The 23,856-nt window shown below is 37.7% G+C and overlaps 2 protein-coding genes across 4 annotated transcripts in view; one reads left to right on the top strand and one right to left on the bottom strand.

Moving 5' to 3' along the window:
* Positions 1-929: 929 nt before the first annotated feature.
* Nudt5 (nudix hydrolase 5) lies at positions 930-21,433 on the bottom strand. 2 transcript variants are annotated; one of them, XM_026408570.2, is made up of 10 exons: positions 21,323-21,433; positions 15,863-15,960; positions 13,694-13,761; positions 9,138-9,187; positions 7,597-7,704; positions 6,244-6,339; positions 5,550-5,651; positions 3,757-3,765; positions 3,573-3,626; positions 930-1,324 (listed from the first exon to the last, which is right to left on the bottom strand). In XM_026408570.2, exons 2-10 carry the CDS (start codon positions 15,923-15,925, stop codon positions 1,215-1,217), a joined length of 660 nt encoding a protein of 219 aa, XP_026264355.1. In that variant the 5' UTR covers positions 15,926-15,960; positions 21,323-21,433; the 3' UTR covers positions 930-1,214. The 2 variants fall into 2 exon arrangements, with proteins under 2 accessions (XP_026264355.1, XP_077658836.1); XM_077802710.1 differs by lacking the exon at positions 930-1,324 and adding an exon at positions 10,442-10,538 and having other exon boundaries at positions 3,588-3,765; positions 13,694-13,751.
* A 160-nt stretch (positions 21,434-21,593) lies between these two features.
* Cdc123 (cell division cycle 123) overlaps positions 21,594-23,856 on the top strand; it is a 51,122-nt gene continuing 48,859 nt past the window's right edge. The window contains exon 1 of one of the 2 annotated variants that reach the window (XM_026408556.2): positions 21,594-21,878. In XM_026408556.2, coding sequence (XP_026264341.1) covers positions 21,805-21,878 — 74 coding nt within the window. In that variant the 5' untranslated portion in view covers positions 21,594-21,804. The remainder of the gene's footprint in view (positions 21,879-23,856) is intronic. The other variant, XM_026408555.2, reaches the window with a different exon arrangement.

Genomic DNA, 23,856 nt, shown 5'->3' with positions numbered 1-23,856 from the left:
ACTGAGCTACATCCTCTGTCCATTTTTTGAGACAGGATCTCTCTCAAGTTGCTTAGGGTCTTGCTAAATTGTTACATCTGGCCGTGCAACTTATGGTCCTCCTGCCTCAACTTACCAAACCCCTGGGATTCCAAGGATGCATCACCATGCCTGGCCTCATTCTGACTTCTTTGAGAGGCCAAACTGAAAAGGCAAGTATGCTGGAGCTGTTGGAAGCTGAAAAATTAAATGGCCCTGGAACACTGGGTGATGGACTTCAGGGATGGCATGCACCAGTTATCCCCACGTTTCCCTTCAGTTTGGGCTTCAAGTGTTAGCTAATCTTACTGCCTATACTTTGTCAATCTTATTATGGATCTGTTTTTTTTTTTTTTTTTTTTTTGTAGTTCTAGATGGACAAAATACCTTTCTTTTTTTTTTTTTTTTTTTAAATGTGGTGCTGAGGATCGAACCCAGGGCCTCACATGCTAGGCAAGCACTCTAACACTGAGTCACAACCCCAGCTCTATGGATCTGTTTTCACAAGTATATTCTGAGATAAATATAGGAAATCAGATCTAAAGTATAGTGTACATGCTTAATGAAGGGCCATGGATTTTCACTACTCTCTTTGCCTTGGTATATTGAGTAGAATCAACCATTTTTCATTACCTAAAAGCTGGGTCACCTTCGGTAATTAGATGGTTATCAAGTCATCATATACTGTTTTATCACAAATGTTATTCTCTATTAGATTTTACATACTGTATTGCCCATATAACAATTCAATTAGGAGAGGCCAAAGTAGTCCTATATAGGTCTCTTTCTTCAAAACTAAAAACACTACTGCAGAAAACAGGTGTATACATACCCAGCAACAGAATTTTTATTTTAGATGTTGAGGGTGGAAAGATTTGACCCAATTTGGAACTCAAGTTTGCTTTCCTATCTCTACCTTTTAGACTAGGTTAAAAAAGTAGTAGTTGGGTTTAAAGAAATAAAACTTGTAGTAAAGACACCCTGCATTTGTTTGTTTCCATTAATAGTAGCTAGACTTTTAAAGGTTGTACCCTACCTGTAATTACAGTTCCATACCACCACATGCATTTTGTGCTGCTTTTATTTTATGAAAAAACTAATTTCAAATCTACATTAAACTAAGTTGAATACAAAGTCTTTGTGAAGAAGACCTAGTGGTCTCATTTACAAAAACAGGGCCAGTGTCCTCTTTGGCCTTAAAATTTCAGGAAGGGCACTTCAAATGGCTTCGTATTTGCATGTTTCAGCGCCAGAGCATATGAGTAGACTCTGGCATCCACTGTAAGATGTTCTTCAGCTACTAGAGCTGCAGGAAGCAAAAAATATAATTTAGAAAATGCACTTAACAATGGATAACACTTTCAACATTTACTGTACAACTAGTATTTGCCTGTTCATAGGCTAGATGCTCGTAATAATATTTTCTATCTTCAGAGATCCCACTCCAAAGGAAGAATGAAGGACAGAAAAGCAGGATCCCATTCCCAGCACAAGATAGAACACCAAGGATAATGATTTTACATATTAAGACAGCAAAGCTGTAAGTTCACAGATCCAATGATTATACTTCATTTACAGCTCTGGGTTTAGTCTTCTGAAACTCCAAGGTGATGATTCTCCCATGGAGGGTGTACATTTCCCCTTGGCAGGCTGAAATATGTGCATGTTAGGCCTGGAAGAATACTACTAAGAATGTGTTCTCAGAATTATATTATAATAGGGCTTAGTGGGAACTTGTTTTTCACTCCAAAGGAGGATGTTAGACTTTGAACGTGTAGTTTGCCTAGCCACTTGTTTGGGAACAATCTCAAAGATAATTTGATCCTTGAAGGCAGGGATCATGTCCTACTCACTTATGTATAGCAAATGCTCGATAAGTGTTGAATGCTATTCTTTGTGGCAAACTGATCTTAAAATACCTTCCTTACACCTTCTCAAATGTTCCTTGTTGAATAAATTACTTGATTACTGTATCTACTAAGATTAGGCAAACTGGTTCTTTCATATTTTTCTCTCCTCCCTCCCCTCCTCCTTCTCTTGCTCTATTTTCCCCCTCTTCTAAGACCAGAAACAAAGGCAAATTAGGTGGGAGACAGGACACAGAAAAATATTTTTTAAAGAGGATACTCTCAATGGAAGAAAGAATAAAAACTGATGGCGTGTAGCACTTAAGCATTGGATGCCAAGTGCTTTGCCTACATTGTGCCATTTTATTCATGCCTAAGAGGCAGAGGCTACTGTTATTCATGTTTTAAGATAAAGTTTAGAGATCAAGACTTGTTTGAAGTCATAAATAATCAGCTGAGCCTCAAACCAAGTAAGGATTATGCAACTATGAGCTATATTGCCTCTTTACTTATTTATTTAAACTGAGGATTGAACCCAGTGGTGCTTTACCTCTGAGCATCCACAGCCCTTTTTATTTTGTAGTTTGCTTAGGGCCTCCCTAAGTTGGTATGGCTGGCCTTGAATTTGCAATCCTCCTGTCCCAACCTTCCTAATTGCAGGTATTACAACTGTATTGCATGTTAGCCACCGACATGGCTTTCTCGGAATGGTATCTCTTTTTAATATGATACAATTATTTCTAAGTCTGCTTTTAAGATCTTGAGGTGGTTTCTACTTTAGGTCTAGTATTTTAAAAGGTAAAGTAGGGACAGAGGCTGAGAGTCTGAATTCACAGTAGCTTTTGAAAGATACCCATTTTACCTTTCAAACCAGTAACAGACATTTCAGAGTGATCTGCTTTGAAGTGAAATTGTAAGCCACTGGCAGTCATGGAAGGAAGAGACACTCTAAAAAGCTTCTGAGCAAATAATGCTTCAAGTTAATGTGTGAAATAATTACTTAAAAATGGTAGAAAAAATAGGTATCAATTTCCTGAACTATAACCAACAAAATATTCAAATTTTGAAAAGGGTCTCCTTTGTAAATGAATGGAAATCTACCCAGCCTGCACAGAGTACTCCTGGGACAGCCCTTGTCATGTCTGCATTAGCAGTATCACCTGAGGCAGTTATATGAAGGATATCTTTCCACATAACAGGATTTTTATAAAATCCCTGTGAGATGGACTGGCCAAGAGTTACAGAACGGAACAACATGACCAGTGATTTAAAAAGGGTCATACAGCTAGTTAGTTTGGTTCATTATATCAGTTTATCATGGCATACAGAAGATACTACAAATATTTGTTGAAGAAATATTGTTAAATTCTCCTTTAACTTACATCCTGCATAAAGAACCATCCAAAATATAGTTGAGGGAAAGCTAAGCCATATCTATTTATGCCTTTTCACTGCTACGGAATAAAGATTGAGAGTACAGAATAGTTTTGGCTAGTTTTGAACAGGAATATAATCTTAAACAATTTTGTTGGTGAAAAGACCCCTACTAAAGGCTTTCACTTGAATATAGAATGTTTTGCTTATATTCTAAAATTCCATACCAGCTGGAAAAAAAATTACTATATGTCAATGGCAGTTTTCACAATGGTTTCTAGGTACTGGACATTAAGATAAAGAAAGTTGGGTAATAATCTTAAGGATGCTTACCATCAAGTCTATTCAGCAGGTCGTTCTTTGGTAAAGAAATTACTTCCACAAATTCTAAATAAACAAAGTTCAAATGAAAACAGAGCTAAATAACAAGAGCCCAGCAAACAACCCAAAATGTCTGTAGTGTCATCACTATACTAAGCCATACAAGTGGTCAGCAACTGGAAGTCGAATAACATACCTCCATCCCCTGAAAATAAACAACAGAAGGAGAACATTTTAGCAAGACTGCAAGGTAATACCTTGGAAAGCTTCAATAATGTAAGACATATCAAAATGGCTATCTAACAGAGACCTGATTCTCTACCAACTTTAGTTATCTCATGGCAAAACAAATTCCAACAGTACAAAGTTATTAGTCTCCAAATCAAGGGCTTAATAAGAACATTTAAAAGCATATTCCATAATATACATATGTAGGTGTAATATCTGTATACTGTGGTAAAATACACATAAAATTTACCTTTCTGGCCATTTTTCTTTTTGAAGGGCATGATAGGTTATTTAAAAAATTGTACCACACTGATCATGATGACCACCAGCATACATATGCTAATGGCTTTTCTCTTGGGTATCAACATTGCATTACAGTATTTTTGTATACTGAAATGTTTCAATAGAACCAAGAATGTTAAGAGAATAAAGATCTTAGATGAAAATGGACACTAATAATTCTGATGTTCTAACCCACAGAATTAATTTAACCCCCTATGAATCAGTGACATAATGTTATATAATTATTAAGAACAAAAGTTCTCTTAGAAGTAGGCAACTTTTTAATCTTTAGTTTTTATAATTTAAGCTATGTCCACCCTGGCTCCATTCTGACCATTTTTAGGGTTATAGTTCAGTGGCATCAAATAACATTCACAGTGTGCATCCATCACCACTGTTAATCTCAGAACTATCACCCCAAATGGGAACTTGGAACCCATTAAAAAATAATGGATAATTACTGTAATCTCTATTTTCTGTGTCTATTAATTTGTCTGTTACGGGTACTTCATACTAGTAGAATCAAATAACATTTGTCTTTTTTGTGTTGGGCCCATTTCACCTAGCATAATGTTTCCAAGGTTCATACATGTTGTAGCATACCACACCAAGTTTTTAATAGTTGAATATTCCCTTGTGTACAGAGACTACATTTTGTTTATCCATTCATCTGCTGATGAACACTTAGGTGGTTTCCATTTTTGGCTACTATGAATGATGCTGTGGTGAACATGGATGTACAAGTATGTGAGTCTCTGCTTTCAGTTCTTTTAGGAATGGAAATGCTAGATCTCATAGTAATTCTATACCTAATTTTTTGAGGAATTGCCAGACTGTTTTCCATAGCATGTTATATTTGCAATTTAAAAACTAAGCATTTAAAATTGGTTGCAATTAAACACTGAAGCAGGAATAACTAAAAAGGGTAAGAAATTATAGGAATAGTTGATAAACATCTGCCCCTTAACAATACTTGTCATTCTTAAAATACACGGGAATACAGAAATCAAGGTGGTATTGAAATTTCTCACTTTATATTTGGGCCTGTAGCTCATTTTACTAAGTGGGAATAAACTTATTCTTCATATAAAAATGTGTAATTTAACATTTCAAATAAAGAAAGAATAAAAATCAATCAAGTGTGGGCTGGGGATGTGGCTCAAGTGGTAGCGCGCTCGCCTGGCATGCGTGCGGTCCAGGTTCCATCCTCAGCACCACATACAAACAAAGATGTTGTGTCCGCCGAGAACTAAAAAATAAATATTAAAATTCTCTCTCTCTCTCTCTCTAAAAAAAAAATCAAGTGAAAGAAAAATGCTAAACTACTCAAATTAGGAAAACAGACAAGAATACTAAAGTACCTCTAAAAGACTGTGCTTTGAATGGAAGATTATGATTCATTTAACAAAATAATTTTAACAAGTTAAAAGGATACTTAATGCAATTCAGCCTCCTTCAGTGTAGCCAACACCAACTTACCTGGCTTTGGCTTAGGTCTTACATTTTCTGCATCATCTCCATTGATGGTTACTGTCACGATGTGTGTGGTACAGTTTGACAAACCAGGATCCATACATACAACTACGGAGAGCAGTGACAACTCATCTTAAGAAACCAGTCAGATGCTTTAGTCCCTTTTCTCATTTGTCTTACTACTTAAATATCCTAAGAAGACAGACTGGGGATTCATAGTTACAGAATTAATAAAGCAATATTACAGTTATATATTCAGTCAGTACATGCTACTGGACTGCAGAGCATATATATACTAATATATTTCACACACATTTCTCCCATTTTCCCCAGAGTTATTGAGTCAGGTTTGGTTAAGTCTGAGGTGTTAGGTGGCACTGCCTAGTTACAAGAAAAAAGGATATTTCTAGTGAGGAGTGTGGCACGTAGATAAGGTGAGAAAGTACTAAAGGTTAGAATGGGGGAAATTCTGAAAGGCATCTAACTTTCATGATTCTCCTCCAAGTTCAGGTCCTTCTTGTTTCTACCTGCTTTCCTGAGGAGATCAATTATAACCTATTCTCTTTAGTGAATTAGTTGAAATAAAAGTCATTTGAATTCTGAGCATAAAGAATATCCAAATAACTGATCCCTTTATACAGAGGAATCTAGTGATTTTCAAGAGATTGTCCAAAGTGCACACATGGCAAGCAGTACAAACCTGGAGAACATTCAGCAACGTCGCCCTTATAGCCAGTTTCTTCCTCCAGTTCCCGAAGAGCAGCAGCTTCTGGGCTTTCATTGTCATCTATGAGACCTGCAAATCCAGATCACTTATGAGATGGGATAGGGGAATTCAATTTCATTGCACCTTTTCATTCTTCTAGCATAGCTCAACTATGTTAGATGAGTCAGAGGATCATGTAACGTGGTTTTAAAGATAAAGCTGACATTCCCCTTATTTATATCTGGAATTTTTTCATGACGATGTTACATCAACAGTCTTTTTGTACAGCACAGTGTTTCTAAGGAAAAGTGACTTGGTGGTGGCTAAATGGCTAGGTTTGGGTGCCAACTATGTGACATAGCACAAAAGGCTGCTTTATCTATCTTGCCTTTCTGTCCCACAGAAAAATACTGATGTCTTATCATGAAATGCCAGAAAGGAGTAAACTGAAGGCTGGTGGACTTCAGATGACCATTATGGTTATTGTGAGATGCAAATAGAGAGGACAAGTGGAAGGAGAGTGGCAACTCAGATTCTTTTGCTTGAATGGAATAAAACAATGTCAAGAAAAAGTGAACTGCAGGTTACTCAGTTATTTTGATTCTTATTAATTTCTTTAGTAAAATGGCAAGTAAATGAGAAATGAAATAGCTATCACTGTATGTTACCATGAACTGGGCTTTTTCTTCTTCTTCTTTTTTTTTTTTGGTGGTGGTTATGGAGATTGAGCCCAGAGCCTCATGCATGCTCAATATGCACTTCACCACTAAGTACACTCCAAAACACAACACTTACACCATTAATGACAAGTAAATGAGAGTTCATCTTTTTAGACAGGGATAATCCAATAAAGTCCTATAATAATATAATGCACTAAATTTTGGATTGCTTTAATTACTGTATAACTGAAAAAATATTGAAATTAAGAAAATTTCCTTCTCCTGTTTATCGATGGTAGATCAAATTGTCTTTTTCATTTATGGTTTTTGGAGTTGAGTCTGACCTGCTTATTACTAAGTTTCTTATCAGGAGCAGATTGCTAATGACAGGGAATAAGTTGATAAATTAAGGAACAGTAATTACTCAAAGAGAGACTGTAGAGAGACTGTAGAGAGGTGGATGGGATGGCATGGAAAGGTGGGCCGTAGCACCCTGCCTCACATCACCTTCTTGGATTCAGTGGATCACTGGAGTGTGGCTGGTGGCCTGGTAGAGCCTCCCAACAGAAATGGTTCTGTTTTACTTACAACCACATGGACAGATGAAAAGATGTTAAAGATCTAAGCACTGCAGTTCTCAGGCACTGCCCTGCTCAACATGATGCTATGTTCCTTCTCAGCTACTCACCTGCTGGGAACTCCAGGCAGTAGCCGCCCATTGGTGGTCGGAACTGTTTAACCAGAACAATACATTCATAATGAAGAGTTCTCTGGAGCACTGGGATGACTGCTACACCTGTCACCAGGAAATGAAAGCAAGGTAATCCCTAAGAAAGGTTAGCCAGACCAGCAATTTGCTCAGAGCAATCCAACTAAAGCCCCAGACTTCTGCATCCAGAATCTACTCCGAATTTCCCAGTAAGCAATAAGAAATTAACTTAATCTTTAGTGTTGGCAGTTAACGTTGGAACTCTCATTTAAAACTGTGATTAAAAAATAATCATGTTTCTGTGCTTGACTTTTTAAATAAAAAGCTCATTTTAATTGTCACTTCTTTTGAGAGAGAGGGAGGGCCTACCTATGTTGCCTGTGTTCCCAGGCTGGCCTTGAATTCCTGATCCTGCTGCCTGGCCTTATAGGTGGATGTCACCATGTCCACCTCAATTTCTTAACAAATAAAACTAAACTGAAACCAAGTATTTCACATAGGGTCAAGGACATGAAGCTTCAGTTTACGCGGACCTCTAGGCAGAACCATCACTCACTGTGCAGCAGCCAGACCACTGTGAGTTAGTGATCTCTATGCTCCTGCAATTCCATTAAGCAAGAAACCAAGTAGACTCCACTGCTACTAGTGTATGCTAACTAGACTGGTTATAACAGAGTAAAAGGTCTTTCCTCCCAAGTAACTTGGCCTTAATCAAAACAAAACTAAAAAACAAAAAGCCCCTGGGTTCTGGAAAATATGAACCATCTGGGAGGAGGCCTGGGCTCCTTTTAAATGCTTTTGCTTCAGGTAAGAACAAGAGCTGCAGCAAAACTACTCTGCTTATAGTAAAAATAGATATCAGAAAAATAAAAAGGAAAAATAAGAAAAGACCTACTTCCCCAATGCCAGAAGTGATTTTCAGGATTGTTTCTGAGGTCTTTGCAGTCAAACCATTCATAAAAGGAAAGGTGAACTGAAAAAAAGTGTCTTTTCCCAATTCACATTAACTTAAAAGCAAGGGGTTGAGGGTAAGAAGGTATGTCAAATTATTTTACCAAGCTGAGGGCTCTCACCTGGATCTTTGAACAGCAAATATAGACACACAGGGTGGCTTTAAGATTTATATTTGGCTATAAAAATATGTACACCTCACCTGAGCTTAGAAAACAAGAACCAGAAGTTCTTTATAAAGAAAGCTTCATTTAAACTGGATGCCAGCCATGGCAACTCAGAATTAAAAAAAAAAAAAAAAAAAATCTGAGGATACAGGGATGTAGCTAAGCAGTAGAGAGCCCCTGGGTTAAATCCCCAATGGCATCAAAACAAAACAATACAAAAAAAAAAAAAAAAAAAAGCAAAGCTTTATTTAGTTACATAGAATGGGGAAAAAAAAAAAGATTTTTCAGGTAAAAGAACATAACTGAATGTAACTCTTTTCTCTGAGATTCTGGTTATACTAAATACTCTCCTGTAATTATCTGTGCTAACTTTATTTAGAAAGAGAGTTATAAGACTCATACCATCAGCAGACTGTCCTTTCCTGGTTGTACGTTTCACTGTTTCCCAAGTTCTGTTCAGACAGACAAGATGAAAAAAAACTGTTAGTGTTAAAGGAGAATGTTCTTAGGTTTCCATGTATAACCAGAACTTCATAAATGCAACGCATGCAAATGTCCTAATGATACTGACCAAGAAGACCAAGACTATAAAGATCTGTTATTTAAAAAGCCAACTGTACTTAGAATTTCAAAATGACCAAAGAAAACCATTGCCACCCTACATCTAACCCTCTGGGCACCATCTAACAGAAAGCCTGCTAGGCACTTGCTTTGCCACTCTCAAAACACTTCAGTTTGGATCATCAGTCTGCAGGTGAGCAGGGCAGCTGGTGAGTGCAGCTGTGAAGGCTGTTAAGCAGTGAAGCAAAGTAAGCCCCAGGAAGAGCCCAGCCTTGTCCCATGCACAATGCCAACTACTGACATTATTTACATAGATTTTAAAATATATGACCTAAAGTACACAGTTTAAGAAAGTAGAACCTTCCCATTTACTGAGGAATTATTAAATTGAGGTAAGTGCTCTATTTTGCATATGTGAAGTTTTGTCTAAGGGGGAAAAATGGTCCCTACAGGGAAAAAATGAGGTAACAGCAAATTCCTGCTCCCTTTTATGGCTTTACTCCTTGTTAGCTATCTGTTCCTGGCTATGTTACTTCAGGTTTTGGTAACATCTGTACTAATCCACTTCCTCGACAGGAACATTGAGCAAACTTATATAGAAAATGCAGTTACTGAAAAAATCATGCTGTTTAAAGGGGAAAGAGCATAACAGGAAACTTCTCCCTTTATGCTCTCCTCCCTTAAGTAGAAAAAAATTTAAAAAAACTGGTAAAAAATGGGAGTGGAGAAGCAAACAATTTTAGTTCTCTTCAAAAGGAAGTGAGAGATCTGGGTGGCTCTGGGAATTTGAATAAGAAAGGAGTCAATATCTGCAGCCCAGTAGTAAGGGTTATGAAATGTACTATTATGACAAACCCTCTTGCTCATACTTTTTATCTAGTGGTCCCCAAGATTTGGACCTTGCCCCATTTTAATAAACAATTTTCTGATATTTAATCTGGTTTACAAATAAAGAAAAAAAAACCCTGTATATCTTTCAGCATCATACCCAAATTCTAAAGGGCAAATGTATGTAAAAATGAACCCATGAAAATAAAGACTACTATGACAACTCACAGCAGCCCAACATTCCTGTTAGTAGCAAGAAGCCAACCAAAAAGCAATTTCTGATAAGTAGATAATACAGGTTCCAAGAGATAAAACACCTTTTGGCATAGCTCCCTCTGCTGCCTCTTAAGGTTAGTCCTAAAGACTGAAGAAGATAGTGCTGGAAAAAGCACTGAAGGTCCCATCCCAAATACACTAGGAATAAGGGAAACAAAAAAAGTAGCATCATTATAGTGGTCAAGATGAAGTCAATAAGCAGTATTGAGCCACAAAATACCAGCAATAAACTATAAATGTATTTTTAAGAAATACTAGAACAACAGTGTCCCCACGAGAGCTCTAGCAATTTTAAAGGGACTCTTGAGAGATTATTTTTCAATGGGAGTAAGAGAGTCTTAATCTCTACTTGCATTCCAGTTAAACTAAAACCACAATCTCCTGGAAAATGTTTTGTCATTTCTAAAACCTGGGAACAAATACATTACCTCAAAAATCTCTTCTAGCTTTAGAATTCTGTTTCCATGAGGTTGGATGGTAACAAAGGATGACCCCAGCACTACCCTGAATGTCAGTGTAGGGACTTACCACCAGTATGTCTTTACACTTCTAAAATTAATTTCATATCCTTTCTTCTGTAAATAAGATAGTGGACCAAAGGATTCTCTAGCTGCTATTTTATCCTTTCTGCATATGCTTTTATACTAGATAATAAAGAACACATTCTTATAAATTTACAGAATGTGGCCTACTAGAAAGTACAGAGATTTCGTCTTTAAAGTTTGATATTCCAGTACAAAAATATTAATGCTTTACATAAGACTGCATCAGGGGCCAGCAAGACGACTTATATGATGAAGAATGGAAATGAACATGTACAATTAGGTTGGTAGAAGGTAGGGTCCACTCCCAAATTACTGAAATAGACTCTGTGAGACCTAGACTTGAGTACTCTGAAGAAAATCCCCAAATGACTCTGGTGGACATTCCTAATTAATTGTTGGAAGGGAAGATGACTAGCAAGGTGAAGAGATACATGGCATAAACCAACACATATTCTTAGACTAATTAGTGTTAAGGGTTGTATTTTGTGTTATAAACTTAGTTTTACAAGAAAAAGAAACCATACCATATCATAATATATTGGAATCCAATGTCTGTATATATTTTTACAAATATAAATACATTTGAATATACTGTGCTCCCTGAAGCTTGGCCTTGCCACATTTCTGTATTGGGTCTGGCCGTATTCCTTACGTTTTAAAATATTAAATTCACTTAATATTTTAAATGTTACAGTCTTCGAGGATGATGATGGCATAGTGTGTTAGCTTTCTTACTTTTGGGTTTTGAGTCAACAGTGCAATATAAATATCTTAATGTTTCCTATAGCTCTCCAACACCAGGTCTTATTACTGTTTGTGCTAATTCACTAGATCTAATCAAAATTGTCCAAATTTGCGAGTCCATGTATTTTCTTCACCTTGATGACAGATGGGTCTACCCACAGAGAAGCCATGTATTTTTATCTGATCACTTAACAAATGAAGTTTTTATAATACTGAATATTAATCATGTAATCTGGATAAATCATGTGATCTAATTTTCATACTTTCTGTTTTACTCATTATGTTTCATTAGGTAAATAATCTATTTGAATACATTATAGTTTTAAATTTTCTTTATATTTTGTAGTGCTGCAGATGGAACCTAGGGCTTCCTTACACGTTAGGCAAGTGCTCTACTGCTGAATTATAGTTTATAATACTATCAGAAATGATTACTAAACATAAAGTATGGAAAACAGAAAAATAAGAATTAAGTACATAGCTGTCTGTTTTTTTTTCTTCTCCTTTTTTTGTTAGTTCTTCTCCCAGCCTTCTCTTATTATTTGGCAGAGTTAAATAAGCATATGTACCATTTTCTACTTTATTTTTATATTAACTTTTCCCATTTTACTAGGTTTTCTTCAAATACACCGTAACAATTAGTTAATCACACATATACATATTTGCAGTGCTTGAACTTAGGACCTTGTGCATGCTAGGCAAGGGCTATCTATATCACAGGACTACAATCTCCAGTCCAGCCCTAACTTTCTTTTCTTCTTCTTTTAATAGTAAGGAGACTTGAATCCAGGAATGCTCTACAACTGAGCTATATCCCCAGTCCTTTTTCATGTTGTAAAATTTGAGATAGGGTCTTGCTAAGTTCCTGAGGCTGGCCTGGAACTTGGGATCCTCCTGCCTCAGTCTTCCAAGTAGCTGGGATTACAGGTGTGTGCCACCACACCAATTTTTTTTTTTTTTGTGGGGTTGGGGGTACTGGGGATTGAACTCAAGGGCACTTGACCACTGAGCCACATCTCCAGCCCTATTTTCATATTTTATTTAAAGATAGGGTATTTTGTATTTTATTTAAATACTAAAAGACAGGGTCTCACTGAGTTGCTTAGAACCTCACTTTTGCTGAGGCTGACTTTGAACTCACGATCTTCCTGACTCAGTTTCCCTAGCTGCTGGTATTACAAGCATGTGCTACTGTGCCCGGTACTGGGAATTGAACTCAGGGGCACTCAAACAGTGAGCCACATCCCCAGCCCTATCTTGTATTTTATTTAGAGACAGGGTCTCACTGAGTTGCTTAGCATCTCACCGCAGTTGCTGAGGCTGGCTGTGAACTTGTGATCCTGCTGCCTCAGCCTCCCAAGCAGCTGAGGCAGGAGGATCACAAGGATCACTGCACCCAGCCTCTTTTAACTTTTTAATGAGCATTTTTCATGTATAAATCTGAGTCTAAACAAGAGATAATTTCCTTAGACATTCTCAGAAGTGGGACTGTTAGGTCAAAAGGTACAATGTGTTTCTGGCTATTGCTACAATGAGTGAAAATATGCATTATGATATGGGTTTTTCTTCCAGTTTACATTTCTATGAACAAGGTATAAACATCTAGGTGTTACCTTAAAACCAGCTATGTTCTTGTTTTCTCTTTAAATTTTTCTAATTTAGAGATTAAAGTATTGGTTTTACAAGTATTGTTTACATGTATTGTTAATTATTCTGCTATCTTGGCAACTAAATTAGGTTTGACACAAAAGTTTAGTTCCACACTAGTCTACTGGGGAGAATGGTGTTAAAATAGTTTCCTGATTAGATATTGTAACAAATTTATAACCTAATTTTATTCATATTATCAATGATCCAAACATTTTAACAGTGGAAAAGCATCTTCATTAAAGTCCTTATTTAAAAGTTTATAATGAGGAAAACATAAAAAAATAATGTTAAACATTCAACAGAGATCCAGAGAACCAAGATATTGATCAGTTTATAAGAGAAGAAAACGTTTACCTAGTTTTACCAGTAGGATCCATGTAAGTTGTTTTTTCAAGCTTGACCCATTTTCCTTCTGAAATTAACTAAAATGAGATCAGATAGTAAGTTGGGAAATTTTCTAACTCAGTTGGTTTTTTATCTAAAAGGTATTTTTTGTTCAGATTTTTGATATGTGGTCCCCCACCCCAATAATCATGCTTCCCTCCCAATAATTTTGGGCAAGTTTTCATTTCAGAATAAATATTCAAAGTTGTTTTTCCTAAGGCTAGCTCTGTTTCTCTTTGGAGTTTTTGAGGTATTATTAAGAAGTGAATGGGCTGGGGATGTGGCTCAAGTGGTAGCACGCTCGCCTGGCATGTGTGCGGCTTGGGTTCAATCCTCAGCACCACATACCAACAAAGATGTTGTGTCCGCCAATAACTAAAAAATAAATATTAAAATTCTCTCTCTCAAAAAAAAAAAAAAAAAGAAGTGAAAATAAGTGACAGTCAAAATGGACAGGAAATGGGAGCGTGGCTCAGAGAGAGAATGTGCAAGGGCTCTGGTGTAATTCTCAGCACCAACAAGTAAAAATGTTGAAACTTCTGGGATGGAGGAAGTGGGGGCAATTAGATGGGAGCACCAAGGGTAAGAGGTCTTCTGGGATACTCCTACTAAAGTTCTATCCCCCCATCTGGGTGTTAGCTACATAGGTGTATGTGTGGGTAAAATTTTATCAATGTATTTTCCATAGAAGATTATATTGGAAAACTAACTGTGGGGAAACCAGGTCCAGGATTAAGTTTCTTACCCTGACATGTGATCTGTCCACCCAATCTAAGACAAGTCCCTGGGACTGTTCAGGCTAGCTGTTTGAGGAGTTTTGGTTACAAGGACTAACTTACCTATGGCACTATACTGAACTGAGAGAGTTTCACTGTATACTTAAAGCAGTAGCCTTTTTCTTCCTATCCTATCTTTCACTTCTTCCTGGCAGCAACCTAAAAATTATCAGCAGATCTGTTCACAGACAATGGAAAAACTTTTAAATAAAAAATAATTCCAGAAAGGTGCCAAGATCAGAATTGATGAAGGATTTAAAATTTATCCACTGTAATGGTTCCTGCAAAAAGAGATTCTTGAAAAACTAAATTGAATAACATACAAGAAAGACATTAGTTCTACAAAGTCAGTGGAATTTGGTCCACAACTAACAATTTAGGTTTCTTTTTTTAAAAAATATGTATATTGGGCTGGAGATGTGGCTCAGCGGTAGCGCGCTCGCCTGGCATGCGTGCGGCCCGGGTTCGATCCCCAGCACCACATACCAACAAAGATGTTGTGTCCGCCGAGAACTGAAAAATAAATATTAAAAAAAAAAAAATTCTCTCTCTCTCTCTCTCTCTCTCTCTCCTCTCTCTCACTCTCTCTTTAAAAAAAAAATATGTATATTTTAGTTGTAGTTGGAAAAAATACCTTTATTTTATTTATTTTTACGTGGTGCTGAGGATTGAACCCCAGTGCCTTGCACATGTTAGGCGAGTGCTCTACCACTGAACCACACCCCAGCCCCAATTCAGGTTCTTAAACATACATGTTGGATCACAAACAGCTAAGATATGATAACTAAATATGAAATATCAAAGTTTTAAAAGACCCACATAGTTTTGCCTTTCTATTCAGGGAAGTAGATTATTTTAATAAGAATTAAGAATTTTCTATTAAGAGTCAAAATCTACTTACAGTCTCATTTCATCCATACATATAACTAAGAGGGATAAACTATTGCTGTCACACAAAAGCAAAAAGTACTTGAACTAGAAGATTTAAGGAATGACTATCTTCCAAATTGACAAGTGAATTATAACTTTGGACAGACAATACCTGGAATGTTGCCTTTGAATCACTTTTTAAAAAAACCCTATTCCCACTGATGGGCAGAATTGCAGACTCTGGGAAAGGACTAACCTGTGTTTCTCATTTGCTAGCAAAACAAAACTTCTTTTTCCTTAAAAAAAAAAAAAAAAAAAAAAGAAAGAAAGAAAGAAAGAAAAAAGAAAAAGAAAAAACAAAGCACCAAAGCCCTAAAATGAGAGTAGGAGAATGTTTACAAATTATCCATCTGCAACAATAAACAACATAAATACCTCTCTTAAATTTAGACTTATGTGGGAAGGGAAAAGGAAAGTGAAAAACAAATTATACCTCCTCTGAAATAATAGTCTGTTTGGTATTCCGAGAAGCATCTGTTGGTTCTTGGTTCTCCATTTTCAATCCAGCTAGTCCTCAGTGAGAAGTTCCCGCTGTAAGATAATGAAATTTGTTTAGACTAAATTTTTTCTGAATTAAACAAATAGCTGGCCATAGGCGACTAGTCAAGAGATTCAAATGGCAATTATATACCATTTAAGCTGCTTCTCCTTTTTGGATATGTAGTGGCCTAGATGGAAAAGCAAATTTAGAAGCCAGGCTCTTGCAGTTGGAAGTAGTTTACTCACATTCACTAACCCCTGCTGTGCACCTGGAGGACAGTCTCTTAATCAGGTTTTCTGATTCCATATCTAAAACTTTTTTCCAAAAGAAAACAGTGGGAAGATTACACACCACTCTCTACACTAACTCACCAACTTTTTTTTTTTTTTTTTTGGTGCTGGGGATTGAACCTAGGACCTTATGCATGCCAGGCAGTACTTTACCAACTAAGATATCCCCAGTCCTCACTTAGTAACTTTTTATATCTAACTTAACAGTTTCCTGTGCTGGTGGTTTTTTTTTTTTTTACCTTCTTTCCTTTTTAATAAGTTGGGGTAAATGGATTTATCCTTTTAACAATTTTGCTTACAGTTTACAGTTCAGTGGCATTACACACACTCACATTTGTATACTATCAATATTACAGTTTCAACAGGTATCAAAGTACAGTTGTACAGTCAACTAGTGCTAGAAGTCTGTCAAGAATAAAGCAGATCCCTGATCTATTATCACACTGCTTCCTCTTCCTTAGTTTCCTTCTTCATTTTTGGACTTTGCCCATCTGAGAGTCTTTTTTCCCTACCCTTTCAGTTGGTTAATCATCTAGAGGCACTGCATAGTTATCTTGCTGTTAAGAAGTCTGAAGCTATTCTGATTCCTCATCCTTTTTTCCATGTGACCTGTTTTCTTTCTTGGGAAGCTTTATGACCAAGAAAGAGTCTTCCCACTGACATTATCATAAGGACCACTCAAGTGGGTCCTTCCAGTATAGAAACTTCATACTGTGCTTCTTTTTAGGGAACTTCTCTTGAATTGCTTTATTGATAATTTCCTCTTCTGTATTTTTTTTCTTTCTTTTAAGAACTGTTATTTAGCTGTTGAGTTTTGTGAATTGATTCTTCTTGTCATTCTTCTTTTCCATTTCCTTGTTACCTCATTTATCTACATTTCTTAATTGGTATTCTAACCCTTTACTACTCTGAAGTTTCATAGTTCCCCAACCTACTCTACCTCATAACTTTAGCTTCAGAGAAAATTGTTAACCCTCAGGTTGCGGGGGTGGTGACAGATATTGGACCCAGGACTTCCCTTTGGATACCCAAATCTCCTGACACTCAGATCTCCTAGATAAAATATCATGATATTTGCATACAACTAATACACATCCTCCCATATGTTTTTATTAATTAATTTATTTTAATTAGGTATATATGACAGCAGAATGCATTTTGATTCATTGTACACAATTGCAGCACATCCCATATATTTTAAATCATCTCTAAATTACTTATACTAAACATAAATTTTACAAAAACAGTTGTTATATTATGTTGTTTAGGGAACAATGACAAGGAAAAAGTCTACATGTTCAGTACAGAAAGAATGACCCCCTCCCTCAATATTTTCAATCCAAGGTTGGTTGAATCTATGGATGTGGAACCCACAGATAAGGAAGCAACTGCATAGACCTTCAAACATCAATTTGGTTATCATCTGTGTTAAGGAAAAAGTTTCTTCCAGAATCGAAAGTGATAATCAAATCTTTAATTTTTACCTTGTCAGCAAGTTTCCCTATCTTAAAATACAGTCAACAAAACCCAAACTATATTTATATTCATAAAGTACCTTTAAAAATCAAATGTCTAACTATCTTAATGGACCTGGCTAAAGCACCTTGTAGCAGACCCATTAAAGATAAGGTGTTTAGAATGCAACAGTGGCCAGTATAGAGGCAGATTCTGTCCTCATAAACCTTTCCTTCTGGTGGGGAGGAGAAAAGGTGACTTGAAGTATTATGGGAAAAGGTAAAAAAAGGATAAAAAGAGTAGGGAAGATATGTGCAGGATGGGGGAGGAAGTAATCCATATGGAATGATCAAGGTGACATCTGAACAGAGACTTGCAAGTAATAAGAAAGCAAGCTACACAGACATTTATATATTTAGAGACAGTCATTTAGCACATTGAAACCTAGAGGCCTAGTAAGAGAACAGGTAGATATTCCTTTGAAAATGTCTCAGATACTGATTTACTAGGTAAACTCTTCACTGGTACTGATTGAGAGAAGTGGTTGCAACCAAAGTAGCATGCTGACTCAGATAAAACTAACCAAAGGTAGAAAAATCAACCTGTCTCTACCTGCATGCACTACATTCAGATAAAACAAACAAACAACAACAAAAAAACTTTATGTAGGTTTTTACCTTCTAGACATTCATGCCCTTCTATTAATAACATACACACCAGAGAAGAAAATTTGCCAATGTGTAAGGAAAGCTTTGAATTTTTTAACAGAAAATAACTTCTAGGTAACAAAGCAGCAACCACCCCTGCCCCGCCAATTGAATACACAAAATAAAATGTCTAGAATGGTATAAAATTCTTGGGTTATGTCAAATTTCTACCTCCTTTGATTACATATATGTATTTTTGCAGTGCAGAGGATTAAACCCAGGGCCATGTGCATGCTGGGAAAGCGATCTACCATTGGTCTATATCTCCATCCTCTATGTCCTTTTTAAAAGTGACACTGACTCCAAATAATTTCTTAGTGCATACCCAAACTTCTAAAAGCAGGGAACCAGTCTTCAAAACCATAAGCACCATCAGAAAATACTGAAAATCCAGGCGCACACCTTTAACTCCAGTGGCTAGGGAGACTGAGGCCCTTAAGCAACTTGGCAAGACGCTGTCTCAAAATAAAAAAATGAAAAAAGAGTTGAGGATATGGCTCAGTGGTTAAGCACCACTGACTTCTTATACTTAATTTGTTAATAGAAATATACTTAATTTGTTAATAGAAAACCTTTTTTTTTCCTCTAGCAGGTGTAGCTGTTGGGTGGACAGGGAAGGAACTAACATTTATTGAGATTATAGTAATCGGTAACTTATCACTTGATTCTGGTTGAACAAGAGTGAACTGACTGAACTCTTAGGAATAGTTAACTGGTTATAGTAATGACCCAAGCAAAGAACCTCTTGCTAGAGATCAGGCAAGAGATTAACATGTGTTTGAAATAGGGTGGTGGGTTGACAAAAGAAAAAACATTTAATTTCTTGCAGAAAAGTTTATTATTTGCTCTAAAACAACTTCTAGGGAAGGGGTAAATCCAAGCTACTTCCAGGCGATGATTTGAAGGGAAACTAGGACATAGGGAGTTCATAAAAAGAGTTTATCGTGTTAGCAAGATATCCATATGGAAGAAAACTTCCAATAGTTGAAAATATTAATCTAGAAGAATTAGTTATGCTATGGATTCAAAGAAGTAAATGTGCTGTCACATTCTTTACTCTGGATTTGTGCAATAACCTCCTCCCTCTATAATCACTTGACTGCTGACATTTGTCAGTATGCAGGAGAAAAAGCAACTTTCCACTGTTGTAAAGGTTTCAGTTGAAGAGACCTGAATATAAATACTTCTTGGCTAAACCATGGTAGTGTAAAAAAGGGTGAAAGCTCATTCAGTTGTATCCATTTCAAATACTTGAGCATCTCTTGTTTGTAGTGTTAACTTATTTGATGCTGGTTAAATGTGAAACAAGTTAAAACAAACGGTGGGTAAGACTTCTAAAAAAGTCACTTAAAATAATTCTAAAGCATACAGTCGGTATAAAAGACATATCAAATTCTTTCCCTGCAGGATCTATATTTAATAGTTTTTAAATTAAGCTGTGTCTCTACAAGAAACTGCAATGCTGTATTCAAGCTCAAATATTTCCCAGGCTATTTAAATGTTACTTCTTCCAAAAGGACTACGTTCCTGGAATCTGTTTTCTCCCATATTTGTTAATTCTTATCTTATACAGAAAATACCTTACTAAATGCATTTCTGTCATTTCTAACATTTCTTTCAGCTGCAGCTTTTTCTTCCTAGTCAAAAAATTAAAATAAAAAAGTATGAGTGACCTTTCATGTCTGCTATTAAGTCTGTTAGCTCTATCAGTCTGGCACCATTCTCCAGTGTTAAGAGATGGAACGTAAGAAATACAGCTTCTTCCTACTACAATCTGCACTCCATTGATACAAACTGCAACATTATAATCTATTTACCTCTGCTCTGAAAATGTATCCTTTAAAGTGGTTAGTTAACCACTTAGCCAGTAACATTTTTGAGAAAAACAATTTATTTCCTGGGGGCAAAGTTTCTAACTTCAAATACACAGTGGATCCCGTTTATTATTTCTAATGAATACTTTCCCAAAGAGGCCTGCAGTAGGTGGGGTTACCTCTAATTTAAAACTGAGCACTCTAAGCGTGTGCACTTATACTGCAAGCACCTACAGAACCACTAAGGTTTTTTTTTTTTTTTTTTTTTTTTTTTTTTAAAGTACAGGGCATTGAACCCAGGGACAATTTACCACTAATGGCCCATATCCCCAGCCCTTTTAAATTTTATTTGTTTTTATTTTTTATTTTGAGGCAGGGTCTCACTAGGTTGCTTAGGGCCTCGCTAAGCTGCTGAGGCTGGCCTTGAATTTGTGATCCTTCTGCCTCAGTTTCCCAAGTCACTGGGATTACAGGCATGCGCCACAGTACCAGGCTACCACTAGATTTTTAAAGGCGTTTCTCAATAGCTAATACTTTCTCTCTCTCTCTGAAACAAAACTCAACTTCGTGGGGTAACAGTGGAAAGGGGAGTAGGGGCAAGGAAAAAAAAAAAGAATGACACAAGTTCTACGAGAATTCTTCCAGTTTTAGGATCCCATCATTTTAGAGACTGATATAAACCTGGCTGTATGTTTCCAGACTGACAACTTATGCGGGGCTGGACTAAATGAACTTGATGCTCAAGGTAGAAAACGTTCCCCTTGACGCTTTTTCAAACTAACCCGCCCCCCCCCCTTTTTACCTCCTAAACCTAACGTCACCTCCCACCCTACCGCAGTATGGTACAGGCGGGATTCCGCTCAGTCTATCAAAATCAACACGAATGAAGAGGAACCATTCCCCCTGTTAGCAGCTGCCTCAACCAATATACTCAAACATTTAACTGTGGCGTCCCCTGCTTCCTCCGTAGTCCAGGCTCTTCCATCGCAATCGCTGGTTTTCCTTCCGCGCTGGGACTCTAGCCCAGCCGCAGATTGGGAGACACGCGCGCGGCTGCTGCACTGTCCGAGATCAACACGCGTGCCCCCTCCCGCCCTCTCCACTCCCAAAGAGACCTCGTCCGGTGATTGTTCCGCCCCCATTTACCTACTCCAAGATGTGGGGAGAATAAGGGAACAGGAACCAAAGAAAAAAGGACGAGAGTGAAGCAGCAACCTCTGCAGATACCGGTGGCACGACTTCAGACACCGGCGCCTCTCGCGGTGCTAAGAGGATGTGCACGCGTCCTCCTCGAGGCATCCGTAGAAATCCCGCCGCTGACTTAGCCTTAGAATGATTACCTTCCGGGTCGCAGTCCGTCTAGGATGAAAGCCGAGACATAAACTCAAGTTCCTTTTTTACACTTCTACAATTCCTCTTCCCGGACTCAAATGCTTTTTGTGTGTGCGCGTATTAAGAGTACCCCTACGATTGACCTCCGCCTCCTTTTCTCCTATTGCCTGCCAGCCTTACCGACCGGAAGCGTCTTCGAACCGAAATACCTTGGCGGGCACTTCCGGAAGTGCAACCTAGGGTTCCGGGAGAGTGCTGGCAGGTGAGGGAAAAGTAGGGACGGAGGTAGCTGGAGGATGAAGAAGGAGCAGGTGCTGCACTGTCAGTTCTCCGCGTGGTACCCGCTTTTCCGAAGCCTTACCATCAAGAGGTAAGATGGGAGACGTTAGCCCGGGCTACTGACAAAAGCGAACTCCGGCTTTCGGGCGAATCCCGTCTCCGTCCAAAGGAGTGCAGGCCTTGTAACGACCGGATAGGAACGACGAGGTCGATTTCTTAGTGGTATTTGGAGGGAGTTTGATGAAGGTCAGCATTTGCCGGGCGTCCCCTTTGCAAGACTAGGAGTGTGCTGGGGGAGGTCGGAGGGTGGGTCCTGGTTCGGTGAGGAACGTTTCACCTAGGGTAGGCCTCGGAGTTTACTAGTACTACTTGAAGAATTGCCAGAGGCGCCAGGCTTTCCGCCACCGTAGAGTGAGAGCAATTTATACAGACCCTACCTCCAAGTCTGTTGTGACGCTCCAGTATGATAGTGTATATGGAAAGAGTTGTGTGTGCGGTGAGAAGAAGCAGTCTATGCAGAAAAAAAGTGGAGCCGTATTTGTTTCATAATTCTCTTGACCCCAGTTTGCAGAATAGGCAGAAGATTAGCTGTTTCATCCTTTGTCCCGTAATTCATGGTAATGTAGGCAAGGCAGCCAGGAGCCTGTCCCCAGCCGTTCAAAAGCAATCATAACGTCTGAACATGACAGGGTAGGCTCTCACTCACTCACAGGAATAGATCCAAGGCCTGGGTTCCCGTGGATGGGATTTTCTGTATTTTGCTCACCACTACTACTACTACTACTACTACTTCTACTTCTACTTCTACTTCTACTTCTACTTCTTCTTTTTTTTTTTTTTTTTTGATTCTATTTTGGTACTGGAGATTGAATCGAGGGGGACTTTCCTACTGAACTACATTCCTAGCCCTTATTTTTTTAAATTTTGAAACAGGGTCTCTCTTAGTTGCCTAGTGCCTGGCGAAGTTGCTGAGGCTGGCCTTGATCTTGCAGTCCTCCTGCCTCAGCCTCCTGAGTTGCTTAGATTACAGAAATGTGCCTCACTGCTCACTTCTCCTTTAGGCCTAGATTGTCACTAAATAAATGACATTAACCATCGCTTTTTTTCATTCTTATCTGTTTTGGACTCCTGAGATGTTGGAAGGGAACATAGAGATTATTCATAAACGGTTCTTTTTCATCTTTTTTTTTTTAAAAAATGATTTTATTGCTTGAGTACATACACAAATTTATGCCACCAATGCAGAAGCTGTGGATGACTCATGTTTTCAAAATGGTGCTCTGGATTGGATGCAGGGCTTCATGCACACTAGGCAAGCACTCTATCACAGAACTACAGCCCCAGCTGCTCTTTTCCATTTTGTTATTTAGACATAAAATTCTGCTTCTAGGGGCTCAGGTTGTGGTTCAGTTGTAGAGCGCTTGCCTAGTGTGTGTGATGCCCTGGGTTCGATCCTCAGCACCACATAAAAATAAATAAATAAAACAAAGGTATTGTGTCCAACTATAATAATATATATATTTTTAATCTGCTCCTAGTTATTCGTGGTGCAGTGGAATTGAGAGTAGCAAAAGGAAGATAATCCTTGCATTTCATGACAGCTGAAATCACACCAAAACAAGGAGGAAACCCCCCAGCAGCAGCAGTAGCAGATATTACATCCTATTATCTTCCTGATATTCCAGTCCTTCATTAATTTGCATAATTCAAAGTTGGGCTTTGGGTCTGAGATGATGTTAGGCTATTTCTTTTGTGTTGGCACAATAGAAGGTACATTCATGAACTTGTCAGATATTTTGCATTGAATGTTCTTCTCTCTCTCTCTCTCTCTCTTTTTTTTTTTGCAGTGTTGGAGATAGAGTCTAGGGCCTTGCATGTCTAAGCAAGCACTCTACCACTGAGCCCTTGACAAACTAACATTTTTTTTTTCTCTACACCTGTCTTGTATAGACTCTAGCATAGTTTCTCTTTGTCTTAAGATGTAAAAGCATATGATTAAGAAATGGACTCGGAAGTTAGAGCCATCTGTCTGCTTTGAATTTTGGTTTCATCAGCATCTTTAGCTAATT

Source organism: Urocitellus parryii, chromosome 9, assembly GCF_045843805.1.
Source record: "Urocitellus parryii isolate mUroPar1 chromosome 9, mUroPar1.hap1, whole genome shotgun sequence".
Classification (NCBI taxonomy): Eukaryota; Metazoa; Chordata; class Mammalia; order Rodentia; family Sciuridae; genus Urocitellus; species Urocitellus parryii.
This window is presented reverse-complemented; position numbering and strand designations above follow the sequence as displayed.